Source organism: Myripristis murdjan, chromosome 19, assembly GCF_902150065.1.
Source record: "Myripristis murdjan chromosome 19, fMyrMur1.1, whole genome shotgun sequence".
Lineage (NCBI taxonomy): Eukaryota > Metazoa > Chordata > Actinopteri > Holocentriformes > Holocentridae > Myripristis > Myripristis murdjan.
The window spans coordinates 25,703,472-25,723,471 of NC_043998.1; the positions used below are offsets into that span (position 1 = coordinate 25,703,472).

The 20,000-nt window shown below is 43.9% G+C and overlaps 1 protein-coding gene across 1 annotated transcript in view; it reads right to left on the minus strand.

The window, feature by feature from the left end:
- Positions 1-8,538: 8,538 nt before the first annotated feature.
- The window catches only part of LOC115378259 (serine-rich coiled-coil domain-containing protein 2-like), a 22,112-nt gene continuing 10,650 nt past the window's right edge, over positions 8,539-20,000 (minus strand). Inside the window, exons 3-8 of the mRNA XM_030078449.1 lie at positions 12,768-14,215; positions 11,309-11,476; positions 10,701-10,880; positions 10,518-10,588; positions 9,700-9,875; positions 8,539-8,659 (exon numbers count right to left, since the gene is read on the minus strand). Of these exons, the coding sequence (XP_029934309.1) occupies positions 8,539-8,659; positions 9,700-9,875; positions 10,518-10,588; positions 10,701-10,880; positions 11,309-11,476; positions 12,768-14,172 (2,121 nt within the window). The 5' untranslated portion in view covers positions 14,173-14,215. The remainder of the gene's footprint in view (positions 8,660-9,699; positions 9,876-10,517; positions 10,589-10,700; positions 10,881-11,308; positions 11,477-12,767; positions 14,216-20,000) is intronic.

Here is a 20,000-nt window from a genome sequence, read left to right on the forward strand (position 1 = left end):
TGACCCCTGCTGGTAAATTGTTAATTCTGCAGTATTAATAACTGATGTGTCTTTGTTTTGTTTTTTTGTTTTTTTTGTTGCCATGTTCTTGATTTTTTTAAAAAAAAGTTACAAAACGCTGAAAAACAAAAGAAACAAAGTAAACAAATGAACAAACAATCAGCCGTGATGAATCACAGAGAGTAAACACGGCGCAGCGGCCCGGGGCTCGTTAAGCCCCGCAGCTCGTTAAGGCCCCGAACTCGTTGAGACGCAGAGCTCGTTAATCGTTTTTTTTTACACGAGCAGCTTCACTCAGCCTGATGATCCGAGTTTTAAAGAGACAGAGAGAAAATACACTTTGACTCCGTGTCACCTCGTCCAGGTGCACCAACAAAGGTGAGCAGGAGCACACCAGGGGCGGATCTAGACAAATATTCACCGGGTGGCCAGAGGGTGGCATGGAGACTCTAAGGGGTGGCAGAAATATATATACTGATTTAATACCAAACCATCACATATATCAATATTTGCTTGGAAAAACCCCCAAATGAGGATATTTTAACTCAAAAACATGAGTAAAGCATTGAATAGAAAACCAGAATAGAAACATTTATTTATTTATTTATTTATTTATTTATTTATTTTGTTGCACATTGCTTTTTGCACACTGGGTTGTACTTAGGTTATTCTGTTGTACTCAGATCTTATTCTGTTATACTTACATCTTATTCTTTATTTCTATTTTTTTTCATGTACTTAATTTGTAATCTGTGGATACTGCTGAAGAAAATGTGAATTTCCTGCGGGATGAATAAAGTATCTACCTACATACCTACCTATTTATTTATCAACCCCTTAAATAGTGGGAGTGTCATCTTTTGCTGCATTTACTTGCACTCGGACATTTGAGTCTCGTAACAGCGAGTTTCCGAACAGCCACAATTAAAAAATAAATAAATAAATAAATTGTCTGACATTGGGGTGGCAAATTGGGGTGGCAAGGCCTATGCTGCACACTAATCTCATTCTAATAATCCTAATTTGGGTCGTGTAAACAGCGTATTCCGTTTGGATATTCCGAAGCAGGCCTTGTTCTGAATGTAGCGTTTTCCGATTAACATAATATTCAGGTTGTAGGAGCGTTCCCTGGGTTTTGGTGTTTTTTTTTTACTGCAGTTTGTGACGGTTTACGGTCGCCTCTGTGTTGTGAACCAACCGGCCGGCCGACAGTTTGCCGGGCTGGGGCAGAGATGCGTTCACAAAATAAAAGCCCGGAAACGTACCGGCTTTTAAACATTTATTCTTAGTCTGGGTAAAAATGCACAAATGATCATATGATAACATGTTGTTTATGAGGATATGGGTATATGGTTTTAAAAAAAAAATTGTAAATTGGATAAATCGTATGGAAGTAAACTGATACAGTAGTTACCGAGTAGTGGAGAAGGGGTAGAATTTAAATGAGCATATGCTTCTTTCTACTCCTTTGTGGACATGTTCTGTTGTTTCGACTGATCTGTATTGTTTGTTTTATTTTTCACATGTTCAAAATAAAGCCTTCATTCATTCATTCATTCAAATTGCTAAAGACTTGGACAGCAACAGGTTTTTGGAAACGTGCAAATACAAATATAATATCGCCCGATTCAACTGCTATCACTGCTACACCACTGAATGGACTTAATCCCAGACTTAATCCCACCCGGCAGGTTTGGGTTAGCGGCAACAAGCCCTCCAACCCTCTGGAGCGTTTTCTGATCGAGCTTCAATGCTTGCTCCACATCCTTTGTTTGATTGACAGCTGAAGTTGCAGGGATTTCACGTAAACAAAACAGCGACTTCACCCGCCGGCTCATAATCTACCAGATTTTCCAGCTCAGTAGAGGACTGTGAAACAAATAACACATGGATTAGGATCAAACCAGCCAACAAATTTTTACTTGACTACAATGGGCTTTCTGGATAAAGTGGGACATTAGCATTATACAATTAATTTTATTTATTATTATTTACTGTGTCTGCCATTCTGGAGGCAAACTGCAGCTTTGCTTTTCCGTGGATTTTTGTAATCGAGAGAGAGAGATAGATAGATACTTTATTCATCCCGAAGGAAATTCGCAGTTTTTCAGCAGTATCCACAGATTACAGATTAAATAAATAAAAAATAAAGATTAAGATCTAACTACAGCACACTAGAGATGTAGGTACAACAGTGTGCAAAGAGCAATGTGCAAAAAAACCGTGTGCATAGGTGTATAAAATGTGCATAGATGTAGGTCAATGTGCAAATTTAGTAGAGATATACAGTATATACAGATGATAAATAGCAGTAAGCAATATAAACACTATAAACAAGGGATATAAAACAAAAGAAATATGAACAATTTAAACAGAAGTATGAACCATCAGGACTGACTAAAGCTGAACGTGATGAGTCCTCCAACAACAAGCTGATCAACGGGCCATTTTCCCCAAAAATCGACAGACCGTCAGCAGCAAAACTCATCCGTTTTAAATTTAAGATTTCAACAGAAGTCCAGGTTTGTTAGATTCAGATTAACTGTTTGGTTCAGGTGTGTGGAGCGGGAAAAAAAATGTTGAAAACGGACAAAAAGGGTGTGGAAAAAAGTTAAAACAAGTTAAAGTTCTGCCTCGTTGACGGGAACACGAGCTGAAACGTCTCCTAGGTCTCAACAAACTGTACATTTCAGGGGATTTGGCTGCTGTTCTTATTGAGCGCTGCACTTTACAGCAGAATAAGCTTCAATTTCTCGTGTTCAGGATTACAAATAACCGGCAGTAACAAAGCCAAAGGTCAGAGCCTCTGCGGTCTGATAAAATAAGAGTCGGGTTGAACAGATTTCATGTAATGAGAGGGAAGCATCGGGTGTGCAGCATCCACCACCGCTGGAACAAGAGCAAACTCGCCCCCATTAAATCCTCAACTCTCGGCTGCAAAAAGCGCCGACGCAGCACGTCTGCTCAAATCATCACTATTTGTCTGAGCGAGGCATTAATATTCATGAGCGTGGGCAGATGTGGGGTAGCGGAGCGTGGCCGTCGCCGCTGCGCCCTGCGTGCCGCCAGGACGAGCGAGCGGGATGAATATTAATGTGGCGGGGAAACAACACGGCCGAGGACGCCGCGGCCTTCCCGCCGCGCCCGCTCATCGCTCCCAGCACGAGGGAAAGTTCAGAGCTGTTTTTGGTTCTGGAGAAGTCAGGAACGCCACACGCTCTCACGAGTCTGTTGCCTGTTTGTGCATCAGCATGTGCGACATGAAAATTTCATCTCTGCTGGAAGCTCTTTGGATTCTGCAGCAGACGGGCGGCCTCTTCGCTCCGCATCCCGACAACACGGCTTTCACACTTTGAAATGACGTGCGGTGTGTGCGCTAAAGTCCACGTCGTGTGCAGGTTAAAGCACCGATCAGGTAACATCAAAAAACGAAAAAGACCCGGAGAGTCCGAGTTAGGAGGCAGGCGGGTCGGCTCGAACAAATCAGCTTCCCCGTCGGCGTCCCGGATTCGACTCCCCCTTCAACTGAGGCTGGTGTTTGTGTTTTTTTTTTCCCAATCGTTTTTTCCAGTATCATGAAACTGGGATCCACGTTGTCGTCATCTTCACCTCCAAACCACAGCAGACGTTTTCTGTTGCAAATGTGTTCCAAAACCTGAGTATTTTTTTTTTTTTTCATTTTTGAGGGGCTGGCATGCCTACCAGTTATGATGCATGACAGATGTTTTTGTATATTCTGAGAGAGTAGGTGGAGGTGTATTAGCGTACCAAATTTCAGTTTCCTATGTGGTGTAGTTCCTGAGATATTGAGCAAAATCGACACATACCCCCCTCACTAAATTGGCCGTATCTCAAAAAGTCTCTAAACTAAAACTTGACAGTGTGCCTGTTGGATAAATAAGGAACAACTGGTGAAAAATTCAGAATTTTTTGCGACCCAAGTGCGTGGGATGTCCTGAAAATTTGTTGAAATGACATGGAATGACCCAAGGCCAGACAAAAAAAAATTCTGGGTTCCGGTTCCCGACCGAGTGTCCCATTTAACCCCCGAGTCAGATTATTTTATTGGCCTCTGTGTAAAAATAAAATAAAAAAAATAAAATAAAGGCACTATGCGACCGAGTGTGACCTTGTTGGCATTGGTCAAAAGTTAAGCAGGGCTTTTATTTTGATGTATGTTGCACTCACCTTATTTGTGATGTTCTCGTGTAACTTCGGAAAACAACTTGATGGAATCACACACCACCGACAGCACCGGCTGGAAGAAATGGACTTCCGCACGGTGTGTGTGTGTGTGTGTGTGTGTGTGTGTGATTTGTCCTCGCAAACCACCAGTGAAAATAATCCGACTACAAGAGAAAACCTTTGCAGATGTAGTGAAAGAGGTGAAACAGTGCCATTGTTGATTTGCAAGCGCCACCGTGGAGCTTGGCTCTATGGTGGTGGGTGTGATGGGTGTATTCAACTTCAGGTACCCAGCGCTGCAATGCGAGCCAGAGACCCCTCCCTCTGCTAGTAATAACGCTGCTCCATCCGTTAAAAAGGTGGTACCTTATGCAAATATTGAATTAATTATATTTAAAAATCAACCCATGCATCGCTTCAGAAAATAAAAAAAAAGAATAAAATAAAATAAAATCCCTACCTACCCATCCTTCCAATGAATAAATAAAATAAAATAAATCCCCCCTGCCCATCCTTAAAATGCTAAATAAAATAAAAAATAAAATAAAATAAATCCCCCCTGCCCATCCTTAAAATGCCAAATAAAATAAAAAATAAAATAAAATAAATCCCCCCTGCCCATCCTTAAAATGCCAAATAAAATAAAAAATAAAATAAAATAAATTCCCTACTTATTCATGCCCTTAAATGACAAGGAACCGAGTATTTTTTTGTTTGGCCCAATACGTAACGATGTAAATTGTCAAAAAATATGACTGTAATGCACACAGGGGAAAGTAAAGTTGGACCTGCTCAGACTGAAAAGGGTGAGTTGCATTTTGGTGTTGAGTATGAAGTGAGTGAGTGGGTTAGTTGTGTTGGGCGGTGACAAAATGTGCTTTTGCTGCATGTTTGAAATGTTTTGTCATGGTAAGAGCCTTTTGCAAACAAAACGTGTTATTTTGGGAAGAGCGCCTCTCATTAGGCCGATGGATTATCTGTTTTGATACCAGGGTTTCTGAGTTGACAGAGGAGGTAAAGCGACTGAAAAAAACTGTAATGTTAGTGTTTGTTTTGAACGCCGGCTTGCTGGCCATCGTTCCATCACCTCAACCTCAACCTTCTTCCCAAACCTGAGCCTGGTAGATGCGACACGTGGATGTAAACCAGATCCGCAAGATTTTCAGTGTCGGCATCGTGAGCTTACTGGTTGAACTCAACTTCCCAGAATGCATTGCGACACTTTAGACTGTGCGATGTTGGGCGGTTGTGACACCGACCTCACCGCTGTCTCAGCGCTGTGATGCTGTGAAGTGAAGCTGCTCATCACATTAAGACACTGACAGCAGAGACTCAGTGACACTACAGAGAAAGTCACTGTGGCCAGTCACACATCACGCCTTCAAAATAAAAGCACCGCTCTGGATTATAATGTATTCAAGGAGTTATTAGTGACTAAAGCTTTTATTTTGTAAACAAGAGGAAGTGTGTTGGTTTTGCACCGTGGCGAGCTTGAGAGTCGTTACTTGGATAAAGTGATCTCATGTTGGTGATCTACCTGGCTGCTGTGTCACCTGGAATTTTTTTAATTAAAGTGGCACATTAACAGCGTCAGAACAAAAAAGTACAGCAGCTTTGAGTCCGGTTTGAAGTCCTGATTTTGCGCCCGTCGGTGTGAAAAATGCATTCTGGGATACTTCTCAACACACTTCAGTGACTTTAATCCTCAAAAGCGACACATCGGCGTTATCACCTGCGTGTAAAACTGGACTTCTGAGTTTGCACTGCATGGATTTTCAGTGTAAAGCGTCAAAGTCGTGTTGTCGATATGCAAACTGATGAGACCCGGTTGGAAATCTGACTTTTCGTCACGGTGATTCTGGACGTTTGGAGCGACATCACAGCGAAGACTCGGTCTAATTTAATCTTCTGCCGGCCTGAAATCCTTCCTTTTCTTCAAACCAAGGGACAAGAACACATTTCCACTTGGTTTCCAAAGCAGCTTCAGGAGGTTTTTAAGTATAAATATGTAGAAACGAGGCAGGATGAGGCAGATCAGCCACGAGGATCAAGAAAATGACAATTATATTTAGAAAATTCTGGAAACAAGTGGGATTATCTCATCGCCACTGCTGGATTTATGACCTTGTTTGAAAAAAAACAAACAAACAGGATTTGAACCCTGAAGATGAGACTTTAAGTTATTCTTTTGTTTGCAGTGTTTGCCTCGTCTCTCTGCGGTGAGACAGATGAAGTTGTGGCAGAAATGCTTCATGTTTCATGAGCAGCAAACAAACAGCTGTTCATCAGTTTGTCCTCCCTCCCTCCAGACAAATGAAATGTGCATTAAACTCGACTCCAGCTCAACTTTTGACTTCTCTCGCTCGCCGCCGTGCTTTCAAAATCAGTCGTCAGCGTCCAATAATCCACTGCGAAATGTGTGTGTGCGTGTGTGTGTGTGTGTCTTCTACGCTCGCTCTCGAATGAATAAATGGCGTCAAAAACCTCTCTGCGCTCTCAGGGTCTCTGTTTTCCCGCGGGGCGGCGGCGGTGTCACTCCGGATTTCCAGAACCGACAGCGAGCCAGAAGTTTGAGTGCTTCCGCTGAGATTAAACATTCATGCCACACATGTGCTGCAGCGCCAAGAGGAGGCCGAGCCGAGCCGCGCACCAAACGAAACGGGAGCCACATCAATATTTTCACCTCATCCTCGCCGAAACCTCGCGCCGTGTGACGTCTTCATGAGCGTCGTGCAAATTAAAGATGAATTGAAAATGCATTTGGATGCTTTTGGAAAGGAAGGAATGCCGTTTCATCGTGACTTTGTGCAGAACTGCTGCAGAGAGACCAGAGACCTTCCCGTTCAAATGAACACAGCCGGTCAGAGCGGTGGACGTTTTTCTGTGAATCACTGCCGTTGAAAAGAAGTGGATCGGATGCAACCCCACTTGTTTCCAACGGTGGTCAACTTGTTTCCAGGATTTTCTTGAATCGAGCTTCGTTTCCTTGATCCTCACAGCTGATCTGCCTCGTTTCAACACATCTATACTGAAACAAGTGAAACTGCACTGGAAAAACAAGGCAGATTATCTAATCCCACTGGATGATTTATATTGCTTTTTTTTTTTTTTTTTTACCTTGTTTGAACAAAAACAAGATTTCAACAGTGAAGACTGAATTTTTTTTGCAGTGCACAAATTCCTAAACAACAGTAATATTCCATTAAAAATTCCCCTTAGAGACATGTTGTATTTAACAGGCTGCTGGGTGTAATTCACAAAGAGGCCAGACGAGGGCGCCAGAGGATTTCACTCAGACTGATGCGGTCTGATGCAAACCTGAGGTCACAGTGAGGATGATGATGATGATGATGATGATGATGATGATGATGATGATGATTATGGTGCGGTCAGAGATTGAGTTGTGATTTCCATCCTGATTCTCCACATGGTGACTCAATCTGAGGATTAAACCCACAGATTGCTAATTTGTCATTAGTCTGGATGCACCACCCGTCTGTGGAAGTGTGACGTCTTCAACTTAAGAAAAAAGAAATTCAGAAACTGCCGTGTTTTTCTGATTTAATGAGACAATTATCTCAGAGAACTCAGAGGCAGTTATCTCATTAAATCTCACATTAACTGTATTTTTCTTCCCTGTTATAAGTTTTCTCACAACCCAGAGATAATTATCCCATTAATTTACAAAAGCAGCAGATTTTTTTCTCCCATAAAAACTTTTCTCAGAATTTAAATGATGATGTTGTTAATTCAGAAAAATGGGACAGATGTGATTTTTTTTTCCTCTCAAGTAAATGTATTACATTTTATTACACATACATTTCAACGTTTCGGTGAACTCAAACACCTGCCAGAGTTTTCTTTACTTTTCTTTTCTTCTTTCTTTTTTCTTTCTTTTTTTCTTCTTTTTCTCTCTTCGGGACATGTGTATCTGTCAGTCTGTGGATTTGGCTGAGCTCGGCCCCGGCTCCCTCCCGGATCAGTCGATCAGAGTTCGGGTGCTGATGTGGATCTGGGATTTCTGCCATATGGAGATTTTCTGTTTGTGGTCAGAACCATTGTGCTGCGTTCACGTGTCGCTGGGAACGTTCGACACGCGCCGCTGACGAGCCAGATCCTGAACAGCTGAACTGCATTGACGTGCCGCTTTTCTGGAAAATCTGACGAAGTGATGTAGAAACCTCCAAACCGAGCGACACGGAGGCTGCGGCGTGGAAACTGGAGCTTTTCTGGTCAATCCACGCTCTTATTTTGAAAACAAGCACAAAAAAAAAAAAAAATTCCGAGTGCAAAGCAGCCGCTCTGACGTTACATTACATTTCTGTCATAGCTTTGTGTTGTTTTGCCTGTTAGTCACCTTCTAGGCAGGTGGTTCCCAACCCGCGGGTCGGGGCCCCCGGGGGGGTCACGAGTCACGGGTCCTGTTTTCTTCACTAAGTCTGATTCTGGGTCTGATCGGTCGTTGTGGCGGTTTCTAAATTCACCGACACACACTGCTCGTGGCTCACAAGTCATGACGGAGAGGATTAGTTTGTATGAGTCTATACATTGTTTTATTTTTGTTTGTTTGTTTGTTTGTTTGTTTGTTTGTTGCTCACTGAGGCCCTGGTTTGTTTTTAAAGGGAGCCGGAGACAAAGAGACTGAGCGCCGGTGTTGTCGTCTTTAGTGTTGAATAAAACACGCACCGGCCGTCCTGTAGCGCAGCAGTGACCCAGTTTGACGTGTGTGTGTGTGTGTGTGTGTGTGTGTGTGTGTGTGTGTGTGTTGTGGGGGGTGTATTGCACCCAGACATCAGGAGATCAGGGGGAAACTGGAGCAGGAAAGAGTCCAAAAACTGGTCTGATCTGGGTCAGAGCCTCTGCTGCTGGAATATTAAACACTCACACACCCTCTCTCTCCCTCTCTCTCCCTCTCTCTCTCTCTCTCTCTCTCTCTCTCTCTCTCTCTCTAATTCGTTGGTGTTTTATTGGCATGAGATACAAACGTTTCCGCTGCCAAAGCAAAAACAGTTAGAGAGCGTAACAATGTGATTTTAATAACAGCAAACGGCTCTGCGATGCCGTTACAATTAACAGATTAACCAATTAACCCGTTAATCCGGTTAACGAGTCACTCTGTGTTCTCATGAGCTCATGCACCGTGTGTGTGTGTGTGTGTGTGTGTTTTCTAACGGTCAGCATCCAGACTGCAGCTGCGACTCCTCATAAGCTTTTTAAGGAAAACTAAATGTTTTTTGTGGTGCTGTACTTGAGTAATGCTGTAAGTGCTGGCAGCTGGACCACAATGCACTGCGGCACTCACTTTAATTAGATATTCATTTATTATTGATTTCATTAATGATTTAATAATGAATGTATCAGGTATTACATGTTTGTTATTTATTTACTGTCCATTTACTATTTCACTCTAAATCTTGTACCATTACGATCAGTATTATATTATATTATTATCAGCAGTGTGTTATAGACGCTGCTTTGTAACACACACACACACACACACACACACACACAGGCCTTACGATGCTGTTGAGGTCGGAGTCGTAGCTCCCTCTGCGGTGGCTGATGGTGTTGTTGTTGGAGGTGGTGGTGGTGGCGGCGCCCCCTAGAGGCTCCAGCCCCTCCTCGTCCCACATGTAGGTTCCCCCCGAGCCGCAGCTGTCTGAGGGGGAGAGGTCCAGAGAGGAGCCGCCCTGATACACACACACACACACACACACACACACACACACACACACGCAATAAATAAAACAAGGCCAGACAAAAAAAAAAAAAACCTGCGCACAAAAAAAAAAATCATATAACAGAAAAAATTCAAAACAGCAGAGACTTTGTTTCTACTTGCAAACAAAAGGATTTCTACCAAGGGACACAAGTAAAACTTACTCTTAGCAAAAATTACACTTCAAAAATCATATTTCTTATGAGGGTGCAGGTAATTTTTTTCATTATGTAGTAATCTGTTGGTTATATTTCTGATTAATTGGTGAGTTATTTGGCGTATGACGGGAGAAAATGTGACCCAAAGTGACGGGACGTGATGAGAGCCCAGAGTGATGTCTCCCTCCGTCTGACCAGCAGCCAAAAACCACAAATTATTAATTTTACAAAGATATGATGAAATATGAAGAGGAAGACAATCTGAGCATCTCCGTGCAGATGGAATCAGACTTTTTACATGATAAATGACTAAAACAATGAATCCGTCATAATTATCCATCTATCTGTCCAACAATCAATCAGTCAGTCAATCTATGCATCTGTCTAGCTCTCTGCCTGTATATCTATATATCTATATGAATCTGTATCTATATAGATCTGGAGTGTGAGTGTACCTGGTCGTGGTAGTCTGGCTGACTGGACCTCCTGTGACGGGACAGTCTGGACAGATGCTCCCCTCGCTCACCTGGAGAGAGAGAGAGAGATTCATTTCATTTATCATATATAAACCTGAAACTTAAACTTGAATTTTCCAGACTTTTCCAGACCCCCGACAGGCTGATTGTCTAAAAACTCACCGCTCAGTCTCATGCCGGCCCAGTCCAGACTCTCCTCCAGGAAGCTGCACAGCTCCGTCGCCTTGGTAACGCCGTTAACGGCCACTTTGTCGTCGGCGAACCTGCCGCGTGGTTGGTCTAGCCCTGAGACGTCTGGATTGTCACCGGAGGAGAGCAGCAGTAATCCCACCCCTCCGTTTCCTGTTAGAGAAAAGACAATCATCACTTTCCAGTCATCAAGCCTGAACTTTAAAAAAAAAAAAAAAAACAGACAGAAATGAGCAGAGCAATTAATTTAATTTATCATCTTCATGTTCATCCTCAGTGCCTTGTTGCTATTTCTGGTGCCAAGTTTTAAGGACTCCAGTCCCAAAAACACAGACAAACTGAATTCATTTCCATGTCGCTCAATTACAAATTAAAAATTAAAAATGTAATTTAAATTCACATGGTGAAGACAGGGCAGCTGTTCTCAAAAATTCCCCTCACACACTGCATTAAAAAAATTATTATCATGGTCTCATGTTGACACACACACACCAACCTACTTTCTGTGCTCATACCGAACAGTCGTGTGTGTGTGTGTGTGTGTGTGTGTGTGTGTGTGTGTGTTTTAGGGTCTTTCTTACCGAGGTTGTCGAAGTCGTCCATGTACTCCTGACTGGTGTCGTTCCTCTCCAGAGACGAGGTGGAGGACAGGGACATGTCCTCCAGGGTTTCCCCCACGATCGACACCTCACCGTGGGATATCGGCTCCGCTGACAGCCCCTCGGTCTCTGGAGCCTCTGGGGTGATGTCTGAAACAAGAGATCAGACGAGATGAGAGACAATATGAGACAGAAAGAGATGAAAAAAAGGATGATGAGATGAGATGAGACAAATCAACAAGGGAAAAGATTAAACAAGATGATAAAATGTGAGGTGAGATGAGAGATGAGACAAAATAAGATTAAAAAGATAAGAAAAGATGAGGTGAGAAAACATGAGATGAGAGATGAAACAGGAAAATATGAAAAGATGCGATGAAATAAGAAGAGAAAAAATGAAAGCGGATGACATGAAAGGACCTAACAAGAGATGGGAAAAGATGAGAAGCAAAAAATAGATGAGATGACGTGAGATAGGACAAGAAAAGATGTGATGAGAAACAATATGAGACAAAAAGAGATTAAAAAGATGAGAAGAGAAAAGATGGGAGCAGACGAGATGAAAGAAGATGAGATGAGACAAAAATATGAGATGACAAAAGTTGTGATGAGAGATAATTTGAGTAGAAACATGAAAAAGATGATGAGATGAAATGAGATGACAAAAGATGAGATGAGGACAACAGAAGAGAAGTTTAAACAAGATGATGAAAGTACATGACAAGAAATGGGAAAAGATGAGAGGCCAAAAAAAAGATGAGATGATGAGATGACATGAGAAAAAATATGACAGATAATGAGATAATGACAAGAGAAATGACATAAAAAACACGATGAAGTAAAAAAAAAAAATCTGAGATGAGAGCAGATGAGGTGAAAGAACATGACAAGAGATGGCCAAAGATGTGAGGACAGAAAATAGATGAGATGACAAAAGATGTGATGAGAGATGAGACAAAAAGATAAAAAAGATGAAATGACATGAGATGAAATGAGAAAAGATGAAACAAGATGATGAAACATGAGATGAGAAGAGATTAGAGTGGATGAGTTGAGAGAAGTTGAGATGAAAGGACATGACAAGAGATGGGAAAAGATAAAAGTCCAAAAAAAAAAACTGATGATGAGATGACATGAGAAAAGCTGTGATGAAAGATAATACGAGAAAATGACAAAAGAAAAGACAATAAATACAAGATCAGAGAAGATGAGAGCAGATGAGATGAAAGGACATGACAAGAGATGGGAAAAGACGAGAGGCCAACAAAGAGATGAGATGACACGAGATGCAATAATAAAACAACTCATTTTGAGAGAACGTGGTTAAAACTGAGATGAGATGTAATGAGAGAAAAAATACGAGATATTACTTTGTTGTGTCATTTTCTGCATCTCAGAAACATCAACCATCTCAAACCAGAGCTCTTTGGTCTTTGTGTACCTGGGCTGTTTTCCGCGGTGGACGGCGTCTCCACCGAGTTCCTCCCTCCTGTCAGGGCCTGGGTCACGTCCGGGCGACTTCCTGATGTCGTGACCGGGGTCACCCGGAGGGGGCGGGGCTGCTTGATGAGCGACGGGCGGGACAGTTTGTAGCTGATGCCGCTGGGCTTGGGGGAGGCGCCGAGGCCGGGGAGGAGGGGCTTCTTCAGCGCAGAGGGAGGCAGGTGGGAGGGGTCGCCCGCCGCCGACCTGCCCAGAGCGGCAGAACTTTGAACTTTGACCCCACCGAAACCAAAACCGCCACCGCCACCGCCACCGCCACCTCCGCCGACGCCTCCCTGCCTGGTGAGGGGGGATTTGGCCGGCGGGGCTTTGGATGGCGCCGAGGAAGGTGACGGCTCTTTGAATCCTCGCTCAGCGGCCCTGTTGGAGGAGTACGAGCGGGTGGCGGCGGAGGAGTAGGTGGAGGTCGGATTAAGGGCAGAGGAGCGAGGGAGCGAGGAGGAGGAGGTGGTGGGAGGGGTCAGCGTGGGCGAGGGCAGCCGCCGCACCTGCGTGAGGCTCCGGGAACGAAGCCGGTCGCCTTCGGTCAGGCTGCTGGAATGACCGGAGCCGAGGCTGTCGCTGGAGTGGGAGCGGCTGGCCGGAGGGTTGCTGAACGGGGAACCCGACCTGGAACCAGGACCAGAACCGGGCCTTGACTCTCCCAACCCGCCGGAACGAGAGGGACCCAGAGGAACCCTGAGGGAACTTCCGGTCCCAAGCCGCGGTCGGGACCCGGCCAGGCCATTGAGGTTCTGCTTCGCCCCGTTGGTTTGGTTCGGTTTGGTGCCATAACCTCCGGTTTTGGACACAGGGAGAGTTCTGGGGCTGGACTGCGGTGACGCCGACGGTGATGATGTCACAGCCTGGCCCAAGCCACGCCCCTTCCCTGCAGAGGACACAGCCGGCTTTTTGGCCTCGCGCTGAGCTGCTAACGGAGATCGCTGAGGTGACGCCTGCTGCCGAGGGAGGTAATACTGATGGGGTTGGGTGCCGGCTCGACTCTGCCCGGTATTCCCGCCTTTCCTGCCCGGACACTCCCTCTCTCCATCTGCTCCGCCCTCCCCGGCACCGCCATTTCCTTTCCGCCACTTCATGGCGAACGAAGACGGCATGCGGATGAAACCATTCTGCCTGACGGAGGAGGAGGGCGCACCCACACCGCCTTTGACGTCGGCGGTGGCGGCGGGGCCGGGGTGGTGGTAGAAGCCGTTGGTCAGCCGGGTGGCGCTGTTCACGGCGGCAGTCGGGCCCGTGCCGGCGTCGCCCGTGGGCACGGCGGACTTTGGCCGCGAGCCAAACTTGGGAAGCCTAGAGACCATGGTGGGCATGGCGGGAGGGTCGGAGAGAGCGGGGGCTGACATCAGAGCCCGCCCACTTCACCATGGAGACACTGAGTGGGAGGAGCTACAGAGGGAGAGAGAGAGAGAAGAGAGAGAAAGGAAAGACTTTAATGATGAAAAGCAAGTTTTTAACCTTGTTAACTTGTAAATTTAAAAGAAAACACAGAACAGTGTGTAAATGAGACAGCTTCAGAGCTGCTGTAAGGGTTATTTTTTTCACTTTGACTGAGCCAGGCTAACGGCTCCCATAGACTTCAAGTCTTTATGCTAAGCTAAGACAAAATGCTACAGGAACTGAACCACTGGATGTCTCAACATCTGGTCCCAGTCTGGGGAAGCCAGGAAAAGTCGATTTTGCCCAGAACACTGGAGTTTTCCTTTGAATTTGAATGTGGCCAACATGGTGGATTAGCTGTAGTTTGGCTTCATGCCGTGTGAGGCTGCTGGACGTGTAACATGCACATTAGTTAATTAAAAAAACAAAACAAAACAAAACATCTGCATCATGTAAAGCTGTAGTGGTTCATTGTGATTTTCTAGCCCAGTCCCATTGACTTCAATATTAGTGGCACCAAAGTTTGCGCCCATTGCAAATCAGGAATATGCTAATGTCCTTATTTATGTTTTCATTTGTTCTTGTATTTATGTATTTATTTTAGTTTAATCTTTATAGGTTATGTGCTTGTTCTCTGGCTTTGTCTTATTAATTGCTCTGATCATTTCACTGTATTTGCACAATGACAATGAAGCCTTTCTATTCTATTTTATTCTACTTCTATCCTGGGTGCAGATCTAGTCATTATTTGTGGCAGCCGGCTGGGGTTACGGCGCATTTAGGGTTTATGGAAACTCGTACACACACACACACACACTGTTACTGTGTGACCAGCAGCTGCCTGCAGCACGTGGCCTGCTAACGGACACAGCCTGCACACTGGAGAGGGTGTGTGTGTGTGTGTGTGTGTGTGTGTGAGTTCAAGGTGTGTGCTGACATGCTGGTTACTGAGGGGTGAGCAGGGAGAGTCGTGACTTGTTGCAACTGCAGCAGGTTAACCATTTCTCTCTCTCTCTCTCTCTCTCTCTCACACACACACACACACACACACACACACACACCCCACCCATAAGAAACACAATTAGCTGTGCCAACACCTTCCACAGAAGAATGTGAACTAACGACCGGTGTGTTTGAACAAGACACACCCATGAGATCTGTCTGTCTGGCTCCATGGCACGACACACACACACACACACACACACACACACACACACACACACACACACACACACACACACACACGTCAAACAGGACGCAGCCGTATCTACCTTTGCCCACAGGCACAACCACCGCTCCTGTCTGGCTCTCTAAAGACCATTAATGCTGCCTTCAAGTGCACGTCGGAAGCTCGTACATCCCGACGCGGAAAGAAAAAGCTTCCGACTCGAACGGCCCTCATGCGCTCTGGTTAGGAAAAATGGAATAGGTAACCATGGCAACCTGAAAGTGCCAAACAACGGACGGCGTTTCACACAACGACAAAAAGCAAATGTCGAAATGTTTTCTACTGAAGAGCGAAGAATGTGAACGCGGGAGTGTTTTCTTCCTTTTCTTCAGGTCAAGCAGGACAAAAAAAAAACAAAAACTCCCATTTCACTGCTCATTGGGCTCACATCACTTTTTCAATTTGCCCCCTTGGATTTTGGGCTTTAGCACTCCGCTGAGAATCAGATTGTAGGAGCACAACCTTCTCTTCCAATAGAAATGATTCTAATCCTAATAAATCCCTTTTTGGTTTTGTCGCGTTAAACATCGCGTCTCAGAAAGTGGAGCATCATCGATATTTCTAATTTGTGAAGAGGCTGTTCACCTGCTACAAACTTGAAAATATGTGTAGCCTAAACATTTTTTTTTTTTTTTTTTTTTTTTACATTAACCACCCACTGGAAATTACAATTATATTGCCTGTTTTGCTGGTCTGAAATGGAAATAAATAATAAATAACACCATAAAATGAAAACGCTACAAAAATGACAACAGAAACTAAAATCTATTACAGGTGTAAAAGAGCCACCGCACTAAACACTGGCATAAAAAAATGGGATTTAGTTCTCGAGGTTTGAGATGAAAATGTGTGTTAAACGTGATGCCAGTCGCTCACTGGCCAGAGGGGGAATTTCTGAAAACCAGAGGGCAGCGAACGCATCCCAACAGATCCGGTAAATTCTGGTTGTTTTGCATCATTTGGAGGAAAAATCTCAGTTCATGAGTTCGATTTGAAGCACAAGACGATCAGGCCTGATGATAATAATAATGATGACGATGATGATGATGATGATGATGAAGTGTGGCCCAGAGGCAGACAGATGATTCAGTTTAACATGAAGATAAAAATAATGAGATGACGGGAGGAAAAGCTGCGCATGCGGTGAGAGGAACAGAGTGAACCTTCACATGGAGAACACTGAACTCCCCACGGCGCTGGCATATGACACCGAGGATGATGATTGTGCAAACACACACACACACACACACACACACACACACACACCTTTCTTTTTGCTGTGGAGAACGTCAGGCTTTGGTGCCCGTCCTTCTTTCTAGAGCCGCCATTTTGCACCAACGTCCAGCAACCATGCAGGAGCAGAAGACAGACCAGAATGCACTGCTGCAGCCTCCATAGACCAGAATGCACTGCTGCAGCCTCCACAGACCACAGTGCACTGCGGCGATGAAACAGGCTGAGGTTCGTGTAAGCGGTGACTCACTTTTTCTCAACCGTGAAATTTCTCCTTGCTATTTCTCTCTCCGCACATAAAATAAATGTACCTGAATGCAACGTCTTACCCCCTTTCTCTGAGGTTTGTTAAAAAGGCATTCTGGGTAATGTAGTAAAGCACTGACAGCAGTAGAACTGGAGGAAGCAGGGTGAGGGAACGTGGCTTCACCAAAACCAAAAAAAAAAAAAAAAAGTAAATTAAAGCACTCCATCACAAAATAACAGCAGAGAAATCTCTTTGCTTTCAAGGATCTTCAGGAGGCACAGAACCACACACACACACACACACACACACACACGCCTGCGGTCCCAGCACACGGGGTTTACATTTTACTGCGGCAAAACAGAGGCCGCCTGGGTGGTTTGTCCGCCCGAGGCCACCGTACTGCGAGGAAAACGCACATCACAAGGCGGTCACTGGTTTTCTTGCAGTGCCGTCAGTGCAGATCGAACCGTGTGTGTGTGTGTGTGTGTGTGTGTGTGTGTGTGTGTGTGTGTGTGTGTGTGTCGCTGTGAAACTTGTGATTCCAGTGTGAGAGCGGCGACGGACGAACACACGTCGGTCGAGAGTTCAACACTCAAAGTTTGGAAAACGAAAATGAATTTTTAACATTACAACAGAGCTGAAACACAATACAAATAGTCCAGTCACTTTATGAAAACACCACAGGACAAACTGCAAGAGAAGCAAACTCAACTGATTCTGGATCCTCAGTTTGTCCTGAGTGAGGGGAAAAAAGTCCCAAGGAATCCCATTGGTGGAAAGTTTTGAAAATCACCTCTATATGACCATATAATACCAAAAAACACTGTTTTTAACACACAGAGGAAAGGGGGTCAACATTTTACTTTCAGATATCACTATAAAAATTCACAAGTTGATTACACACACAAAGACAAGAAAAAAAGTCAATTACAAGTTCTTTGAATTATTCTGTTTACACATGCATATCACACATGATCTGATTTGATATGCGCTAATAAGGAATATAAGGAATAAATGATAGAAGAGACATTTAAACAGTGAATTAAAAAGTTACTATATATACAGTAACCTTGAATTGAAAGGTTACTATATAACAGTGAATTAAAAGGTTTTTAATTCAAGGTTACTATATGTATAGTAACCTAAAATTACTGGACTAAAAGCCTTTTTTTTTTTTTTTTTTTTTTTTTTTTTTAAGAATTAAACACTAAGGGCCCTATCTTGTGCCACCCGCTATCCGCTGCCACTACCCGCTACCCGCAAATTGCGGATTTAGGAACTTCCGCTATCCCTAAACGGTATCTTGTGCCACCCGCTACCCGCTATCCGTTATGCTGACTCCGTCATTTGCGCCTGGAGGTGTGTCCGTGGGCGTGTTTCATGCGCTATCCCTAAAGTTGCTATCTTGCGCACAAACTAAAGTTTATATGTATATATGTATATATGTATATATATAAAGCCACCTTGCTTTAGCCTCAGTAGAAGCCCTGAGAAAATCTACCTCCCTCTCTCCATCGCGGGTTTAGGATTTTGGATTTAGGATAGAGCATCCTGCCCTTAAAGGCAATGGCACCTGGCACACTGATTGGTTTAACTGGCGTAACGCCCAAAACACACCTATGCATAATATAGCGGGTAGTGGAGGTGTTTTGCGGATAGCGGGAGGTGCACAAGATAGCAACTTTTACGGGGGAACGCCTCTTGCGCAACCTTAAATCCGCAAATAACGGGTTTAGGGAGTCTGGCGCAAGATAGGGCCCAATGTCTTAAAAAGCTTTATATGAAAATGATTGCCTTGTTATCCAGGTTTATTCAAATTCAGCCAGGAAACGAAGGTCTGGGGAAAACGCTGAATCCCAAAAGGGAAACGGAGCATGAGACCTGAGCATCGTTTGGAATAAAAACAGCTGAAGTTCATCATGAACGCAGAGGATTTGCAATGTAAATGGTTTCTCCTTTAGTCAGACCCAGCTGCCCCAGAGCCTCTCCAGAGCATCACAACGTGAATAAATCAAAATAATAAAGCACAATCCATCTCTTTACACCTGAGCTCCATGATTCTTTATCTCCACAACACACGATGATGATGATGATGATGATGATGATGATGATGATTTACTGTGCGCTCGTTTATTCTGCGCTCAGTCATTTGAGTTTCACATTTTCTCCCTCCGGCCCGGCGCACAGCGTAACCGCTGGGAAGGGGAAGAGAAACTAAAAAAAGACAGAAAAAAAAAGAAATGTATTTTCCCACAGAAAATACTTTGCTGACTCATAACTTCCCCTCAGCAGAGAAACAGCCGAGTCACACAGAGCATGTGATTATTAGATTATTAGAGATGCTATTATTATTATTATTATTATTATTATAGGTTTTCCATCATTTTGCTTTCAAATCAGCTCTGGCTTGGGATGATAATAATGTCCTCAAACGCTCTTCTTTATTCTCTTTGAGAATAAAGAAAGAAAAAAAAGCTTAACGGGTCAGATATAATAAAAGTGGACTGATGCTGGTTGGCTTTTAGCGTTTCAAATTTCTGCAAACCACGGCAACGCTCAAATATCACATTTTCGTAGTATAAAGCAAACGCTAGGTAGTATTAGTGAACGTCTTGTAACGTCAGCTAACATTTTGTTAACTCTACCCGTGACCCTTTCCTAACCTTCACCATGAAAACGAACCTTTTCCTCAGCAGCTGGTGGCTAACAAAGCTAACAAAAGTCGCTAAAGCGGCTAGCGAGCTAACATTAGCCACTCATGGTCACGTGACGTCGTCTCTAACCGAAACCGGCCCGGTCGCCAGGAGGGGGGGATGTCGAGTCAGGTCCTCCAGTGTTAATTTCATCAGCTATTTTCAATTTAGTTTTAGTCTTAGTCTAGTGTCAAATGCCCTTTTTACTTTTAGTCATATTTAGTCAACTTGAATTATTTTTTGTTTAGTCACATTTTAGTCGACGAAAACTCTTGGCATTTTAGTCTAGTTTTAGTCGAAGAAAATCCAAAGTATTTTAGTCTAGTTTTAGTCAATAGTTTTAGTCAATATTCTTTTTTAGTCTTTGACCTGCATCATGTTGGCTTTTTTTTT